Raw genomic sequence first — 7,959 nt, 5'->3', positions numbered from 1 at the left:
CTTTATTGCGATATTCACTTTATTGCAGTGGTCTGGAACCGGACCCGCAATATCTCTGAGGTATGCCTGTATAGATAAATTACTATGATGCAACTGTTACATATGCATGGTTCTGTAGCAATATAAATGTACCAGAAACACTTGTATTTTAACCCCAATTAATGCAGCATCAAGTTAAGAAAATTTAGTCAACTAAAACATCACAAGATCATAAAGACATAACTCCTCAATCGTAACAGCTAATGTGTGGTTTTGAGCAGCAACTTCTTTTAGAACAACCAAAAAAAGGTGAAATTACACATTAGAATTAAAACATTTTAAGCGCACTTAAAACTTGAATGATTGCACATTAAGGTTTGTTGACAAGTGCTAAGTACCCTCTAGGTATCCAAGTTATGCTACTACAGGCAAGGATCATCTTTGAGCTGTGCTACCTAGCTCAGGTTAACTCCTGGGTGCTCATCTAAGAAAAAAACACCCATTACAGTCCTCCAGTATCAACCAGGACTCTATGGCCCTCTACTGACAGCTGGGAATTGGGGGCCTGGGATGAGTGAGGAGGGAGGGAAAGGAACAAAGGGGGCCAGGGGGACCAAGGGGAAGGGGGCAGGATTGGAGAGGGGAAGAGGAACGAGTGAGGGGGAAGGGGATGGGTGGGGAGCTGCTGGATTGCCACCCTCTTTGTCTCCTAAACTGACCCCTGGATCTCCAGACCAGACCCTGGATCTCCAGGATCACCAGACCCTGCCATCCCAACCAACTCATCTATCCCCCTATCAAAGCTCTCGACCCCTGGATCACTGCCCTGCCACCTCAATCAGCCTGGGAGTGGAGGAAGTAGAAGTGATGGGGCGTTGCTCTTATCTGCTTCTGGGGTCCCTGCAGATCTCTCTGACCCTGCACACCCAGATTCAGTCCCCACCAGGCCCTGCAACTGAAGGAGGGACCTGGGGACAACGGGCAAAGAGATGCTGAGCAGCTGCAGGGCCTGACAGGGGCTACACTCAGGTGTACAGGGCGACATAGGCTGCAGGGAACCCACAAGCAGGCAGGGAGGCAGCAGCCACCCCACTCCGCTGTCACTACTCTCAGGCCAATTGATTGGGGTGGCAGGGCAGTTATCCTAAGGGTGGAGGCGCTGATCAGGAGGTAAAGGCAGAGGGGAGGGATATCTGAGGGCTGATGGGGACAGAGGAGGAAATCCAAGTGGCACAGGGATTCCCTGCATCCTCCCCAGCCTCCCTTTAGCTGGAGAGCTGGTAAGCAGGACAGGTATGGAGTAGACTCGCAGCCCCTAGCCACACCCCTGCTTGCCAGTCCTCTAGTAGCAAGTCTGTTCAGTGCATATTAGAGAGCATTAACCCCAAATGTGTGACTGATCATTAACATTTTATTTAGCTTTAACACAGACTGACATTAGCACCTGCTAACTCTAAAATGTAATCTAACCCTATGATATAAAAGATAAACCTGAGCTAAGTTTCTTAAGACCACATTCAATTTCACTGTTTGGCAATGTCAATGTTACCATTTTGTTGCAGAAATTTGGTGCTTTTATTTAATGCCATTACATTTGTAGTATCCCCCTTCTTTGATGCTGTGATAAATGTATTTACTTGATAGGTACTTGAACATATTTTCATGAGATGGATTATGTCTGGAGATTGTTTAGGGAGGAAGCTTTTAACTGCAATACCAGTTGTATATGCTGATATCTGAAAAATCAAGCCATTTATTTAGGTATCTTGACTATGTATTTATGTGGGTACTTCTAAAAACCCAGTTTTAGAAATGTGACATGAGAAATAATTTAAAATACTAGGGAGTTACTTTTACTTTTCTAATTATGTTTCTAACTATAAACCACATTTAGACACATATTAATTTAAGTTAGTTTATTTAAAGCAGTTTTGAAGAGGCCTTGGAAGATTTAAGAACCAACCAGCAAAGAGAAAATGGCATCCAGTATAGAAAGAAGCTGCAGGCTGCAAGCCAATATAACAAAACAAATCAAAATAATGGAATCATTAGCACAACTGCTTGCAGAACCTGCCAAGAAACTAAGTGAAACTGCTAAATGAACATTTTCTACAGTATATCTTGATCCTGTAATAAACAGCCACATCCTGTGTGTGGCCTTGTTTGCTGACCCTTAATATTGGCAGAGATAATCAAGAAAAACAGAAGAGCTAGCTGAACAAAGACTTCAAGAAGATACTTTACACTGAAACGACTTTATTTTACAAGTACTGAGTATTTTATTAAATGTGTGCATCGGGGGGTAGGTGCTGTATGGCCCAGGCCCTGTCTGACCTGGCCCCTTCCTGGTAAATGGCATCAGGATGGGGAGGGGTCAGTCCTATCCCCCAGCTGCTCTCTGGTGTTATTTCTTTTTCTCACCTGCCATGACTTTGATATTCTTTCAGATAAGGAGCTGGTTTCACTGGGTGATAAGTCCAGGCTTGTTACAGAAATTTCTTTGTGGAGCTCTGCCATCCCTTCACACCACTCTAAGCACTTCCTAGATGTTATCCAGTTTTTTTCTTGGAGTCATAACCTTAGGGGCAAATTGGGCAATCCTTCCCTGCAGTGATCCCAGGCAGGCCCTTCTGGTGAGTTCATTAGAAGTCCTCCTGTGACTTAAATCTACATGGTTCGTCATGCTCTCAGGGTTCATCCCCCTCTATAAAGCGATTAAGAGTCTCAAGGATAAATTAACTCTGACCAAACCATTTAATTCTTTCATAGTCTCGGAGAGCACATAGACTGAGGTCCCTTCATTTCTTCAGGGTTCTTCACCCTCTATCAAATGATTAACAATCTCCACGGTAAAGCAACTCAAAATGCTTCCATTAATTCATGTACAGTCTGCCAAGATGTGTCGACCAAAAATCAATTCATGTGTTCAGGGTTCATCCCCCACCCCATCGATTAACTAACAGTCTCTAAAGTAAATCAATTTGCTGCGCTTGATGCAAGGCTGGCTCCACTGCCCCAGCTCACAATAGGCTTGGGCTCCCATGCCTCACACCACCTGGCTCCTCTTCAGCCCAAGCTCTGCTTCTTACTCAGGAAAGCCATACCAGTGTTCTGCCCAAGGATACCTGAGTTCATCGGTGGTCTTCAAACCACACGTGCTTGCTGCCTTGAGTGCTTTCACCCACCGCTCACTACAGACCACTGTAAGCAGGACAGTCCTCTGGCATCATCTCTCCACAGATGCTGCAGTTTCTCCCAGCTGCCACTTTCCAGAGCCAGAAGTACCGCTTTGAACTTCCCGCCTGCCAATCCAGATGTAGCACTCGCTCCAGAAGCACCGTGCAGTGCTCCGAGCCCCAGCTATGTTCCCCCTCCCACCTGGGGTAAGTGAAGGATGATTATCATCCCTGGGTTTTCCTTCATCTCCGAGGCCTGTCCTCTTACAATGTGTAAAACAAACAATGTTATCAAATGAATAATATGTTCAATTATAGCAGTAGAAAATTTCCATCACTAGAAATGATTCTGGGAGAGGAAGCCGTATGGACATTCATTCTGCAACAACTCGCTCTCCCCTCCTGCTTGTGCTTTCCCAAGACTGGGGTGATCCCAGTCTGGCAAAAACGTGGACTGCTCTAGTGTGCTGGTTCCCAGGGGCACTTGTGCAGTGGGGTGAACCTTTCTGCCCATTTCTTAGGTTGGGGATTCCAATGCAAGAATCAGGGAGGGAGCTCATGGCACCACTCCTCATGCTCAGTTCCCTGTGTCCAGAAGCCAAGCAGAAGAAGCAAAAGGACAAAGCCACCTGCCTGCTCAGACTCCAAACTGAGAAACAGGCAGGGAGAAGATGGTAGCTGTTCCTCCTCTTCCTTCCAAATCTATAGGAGGGTTGGAAGTAGCTACCTCTCATACCTTCTCCAGATTGGGAAGATAATGATCTCTGGAAGGCATGGGATTTCAGAATATAGGGTTATTTAGCAAAGGTATCTCTAGTAAAACATTTAGTGTTATAAAATCTGGCATTTTTTTTTTTAAATGAGAGCTTGGCATGATGAATGAACCCTCCAGAAAGTTACACACCCTTTTTTTTTTTTTTTTAAGTTCCATCCTTATTTTTCATCAGTTAGACCTGTCTTTTGACTGACCTCTTTAATTTTTTTAAATTTTTTTGTCTTTGGATTGTATTTTAGTTAGCATCTAAAGATCTTGTCTTTACATAGTGTTCTATCTACTTTCTACTTCACTGACTTTCCTCAATGTTATTTTTGTGCTGGATCGTTATTTTATTTTTATTTCTTGTTAAAAGACTTTGTGTCTTAATATTGCTCTTTCACCTATACAGCAATTAGGATACATGTAATCCAAATAGTTACAAATAGTGATTTCAAAAGTCATTATTCACAAAATTTTCCAATAAGACCATAAAATGGTGTTTGTAAAAGCATACCTCTCCTCTTTCTCCATTCAGTCCTTTTGTTCCCTGTAGAAAGCAATAGAGAAAATTATGAATACAACAAGATGAATCAAGTTGATAAATATGGTCTTTGCTACTTCAGACATCTTCTCTCACCTTTTAGACTCGCTACGCAATAAATAAACCTGATTCTTTTCTCTGCTCTGTAGTATTTCTTAATAGGCAAAATATTTTCATTGTGTTGCATTAAATATCCTATCAAATTTTTAAAATAGTTACACACACACAGACATAAATACATAGGAACTTTTAGTAAGTGCAGTTTTATTTCTAGATATTAATGAGTTACAATATTGATGCGAGTTACCTTTGAAAGGAACAAAAATGAAATGCAGTTTTCTTGAAACTATTTCTTTTAATGATACCTGATAACCTGGAGTTCCTGATCTTCCTTTTTCTCCTTTTTGTCCCTTCAAAAAAGAAATATAATTTTTTAAAAATATATGTAGTCAAGGCATGGTGCCCAACCAAAATCCCATCTATCAGTGGAATCAAACAAAACCCCGCATCACCATTCCTGAGAGGGTTGGACTGAATGACCTTCTGAGGTCCCTTCCGACCCTAATTTTCTATGATTCTATGAATCCACTTCAAGGTGTAAATATAAGAATTTGTATTATAACCCCTAATCTGCAACCTGAATATTGAGAACACTGATCTCCATCTCTTCTATTTACTTCAGTGGTTTTCAAGTAGCTTTCAGTCTGAAAGTCATCATATTTATATTACAGAAATACAGCTTCAGAGTTGAAATTTAAAAACATTATTCTCACTGCTGTTATGGGATGATTTATTAAGTTAAATCTACATTCTGCCATCTGTGTATTCAAGCAAAAATTCCATTTATTTTAATTTTTAAAACTAACACTTCAAATTAATTCAGTACTTGATTTATTAGTAAATAAATATATCACAATCATTTTGGATGTAAAACAAAGTTAATATACCTGGATACCTCTTTCGCCCTGGCTTCCCTTGCTCCCCTGTAAATATTAGAAGGTATTATAACGTGTCCACTGTCAAGCAGTCCATTTTCAAAATATTCATTTTAATTTTATTCCGTAAATACAAGACAAGTTGCAAATGATCCATATTAGTAATGAACAACCTCAAATTATTTATAGGTATACAAACACTAAAAAGCAATAAAGCACAGAGGAAATTTTTTGTGCAGATAACTCTCAATAAGGACAGCAATTTTGATATGTCTAATTAAAGAGGATGCGTTCAGTTTGTCACTGGGAGTTAAGCCACTGTTTGCACATAATTTAAATAAAGCACCATATGTTTTCCTGTTTTGTTTCCAGAGGACAAAATTTGTTGTCATTGTAACCAAACACAATTCCAAGTCAATAGTAGGTTGCCTGATTTCCCCCACTGTGAACAAAGCAGAACCCTTGAAGTTAATTATATCAGGCTCATTATCCCTTAACAGTTCATCTACTGTCAAATCTTGAATGAGTTTAATTGCATCACTGAGTGCAGACTTGTCCAACTGGCAGCCCACAAGTAATTAACCTGTGCGCTCTGACTTGAATGCCCTCCTCACATTGCTGCTGCTGCTGCTGCTGAGATCTCTGGCCTCCAGCTCTCTCCTCCAGCTTCCACTTTCTGCTCCTGCCACTAGCAGGACTGGGAGCCTTCTGTACAGCCCATAGATTCATGGCCTATGCAGTTTGTGACCCACAGCCACTAAGAATTTGGACACCTCTAACTTAATTTCAGTAAACTGTTTTCTAAATGCTTTCACTTTGCATCATTTGACTAGATTTTACATGGTTAGTTGCAGTGCATCACTAATTATAATTTGTTAGATTTCTTCATTTTGTTTCAAGCTAAGGATCCAGAAACTGAGGCACAGACCATAATTTTTACAATGTATTAATGAAAATTTAAATACGAGTCTTGAAGAACTACACCGCAAATAGTTTAATTCTGCCATGACCGGTGTCACAAGACTGAAGGCTCAATCTCAAGCAGAGCTAAGAATGTAAAAGAATTAGATTTTCTTATTGGAAGACAAGTTAATGAGAACACAACAAATAATTTCCTATTCTATTTAATTTACTTACAACACAGACAATTGCTGGTTAACAGCTAGAATGGTCACTTAACCCACTTCTGTGGGCTTGTTTCTGAAAGACTTTCTTTCACAGAAAGGGTTTATTATAGAATTTCTTGTGAAGTACTTTATATAATAAAAGTTACAGAAACTACTTACCTTTGTACCTGGTGTCCCAGGCATGCCCGAGTACCCTGGTTCACCTGGAATACCTACTCCTCCTTGTTCTCCCTGAGTAATACAATAGCTCCATAAATATCACTGATGTGCTGTGTATAAGAACATATACTGCATGTTTTTTCAAAATCATATCTCTTACCTATAATAATCTGAGATTTTATAACACATGATGATTGAAGTGTGCATCATTTTTTCCAAGTCAAATGCAGCCAGAATAATTCAAGTCATGACAATATTCTCTTACTCTTACCTCAGCCATCCAACATCCAGAAAAAATTGTTTTTGATTGCCCTTTACCAAAGGCATTTTAATATTACATTAACAAAGCTACATGTAGTAATGGCAGTTTATTTTTGAACAACTTAACATTAAAATTATGTGGTTTAATATACCCTTGTCTATATTCATTATACAACATTTAAGTATAAAGGACTGGACATTCATTTTTCTTACACTGATTTCTTTGAAAGTACTTCAACTTTATATTGTTTAGGAAACTTGTGTAATTTCCCTCCTTGGAAATTTTCAATGACAGGCTGGACAGAATTCTGTCTTGGATGTTTGAGATAGGACAAACTCTTGCTCTGTGAAAGGGGTTAGAGTAGATGATCTTCCAGGGTACCATCTATCTGACACAACCATCCTCCCTGTAGATTGTTCCTCCTCTGCCTGACCCAACATATCTTTCCCTTCTGGCTGTCTGTATCTGCCTCTTGGTCAACTTCAGGAAAATAAGTAGAAAGTACTCCAGGTAGTACCTAGACCATGGACTCAAGGTTAGAACACTTTGCTGGGAAGCAAAACCTGCAGGCTCCAACCTGCTCTGAGTAAGCAAGTGCAATTGTACCTCTGTGCTGGGGGTAAAATATGAGAGGTCCACATCTCCCGCACTACCTTTTACTTGTACAAAACACTCACATACTTGGGTGATTCCATTTTCCTCTAGGTGTAAAAAGAATCCAAACTGTAACTGCCAAAAACTGCAGTTACATAGTGACATTAGTGCCACTTAAGCATACAGGTGAAATAGGATTTCATAGTTAGTTTTATAGTTTCTAGGGTCGGAAGGGACCTGAGCAGATCATCTAGTCCGACCCCCTGCCATGGCAGGAAGAGCACTGGGGTCTATCCACCCCAGTAAGGTGGTCATCCAACCTCCTCTTAAAAACACCCAGGGTGGGAGCCTGCACCACCTCACTTGGAAACTGGTTCCAGACCCTAGCCGCCCTGACCGTGAAGTAGCGCCTCCTGATGTCCAACTTAA

General features: G+C 40.8%; 1 protein-coding gene across 2 annotated transcripts in view; it reads right to left on the bottom strand.

Moving 5' to 3' along the window:
- The window catches only part of LOC109299990 (collagen alpha-1(XXI) chain-like), a 200,378-nt gene that overhangs the window by 15,931 nt on the left and 176,488 nt on the right, over positions 1 to 7,959 (bottom strand). For both annotated transcript variants that reach the window (XM_019520549.1, XM_019520551.1), the window contains 4 exons: positions 6,675 to 6,746; positions 5,401 to 5,436; positions 4,819 to 4,863; positions 4,427 to 4,459 (listed from right to left, as the gene is read on the bottom strand). In XM_019520549.1, coding sequence (XP_019376094.1) covers positions 4,427 to 4,459; positions 4,819 to 4,863; positions 5,401 to 5,436; positions 6,675 to 6,746 — 186 coding nt within the window. The remainder of the gene's footprint in view (positions 1 to 4,426; positions 4,460 to 4,818; positions 4,864 to 5,400; positions 5,437 to 6,674; positions 6,747 to 7,959) is intronic.

This window comes from Gavialis gangeticus, unplaced genomic scaffold (genome assembly GCF_001723915.1).
Source record: "Gavialis gangeticus isolate Ggan-Ray unplaced genomic scaffold, GavGan_comp1, whole genome shotgun sequence".
Taxonomy (NCBI): Eukaryota; Metazoa; Chordata; order Crocodylia; family Gavialidae; genus Gavialis; species Gavialis gangeticus.
The sequence above is the reverse complement of the archived record's forward strand: the minus strand, read 5'-3'. Positions and strand labels throughout refer to the sequence as shown.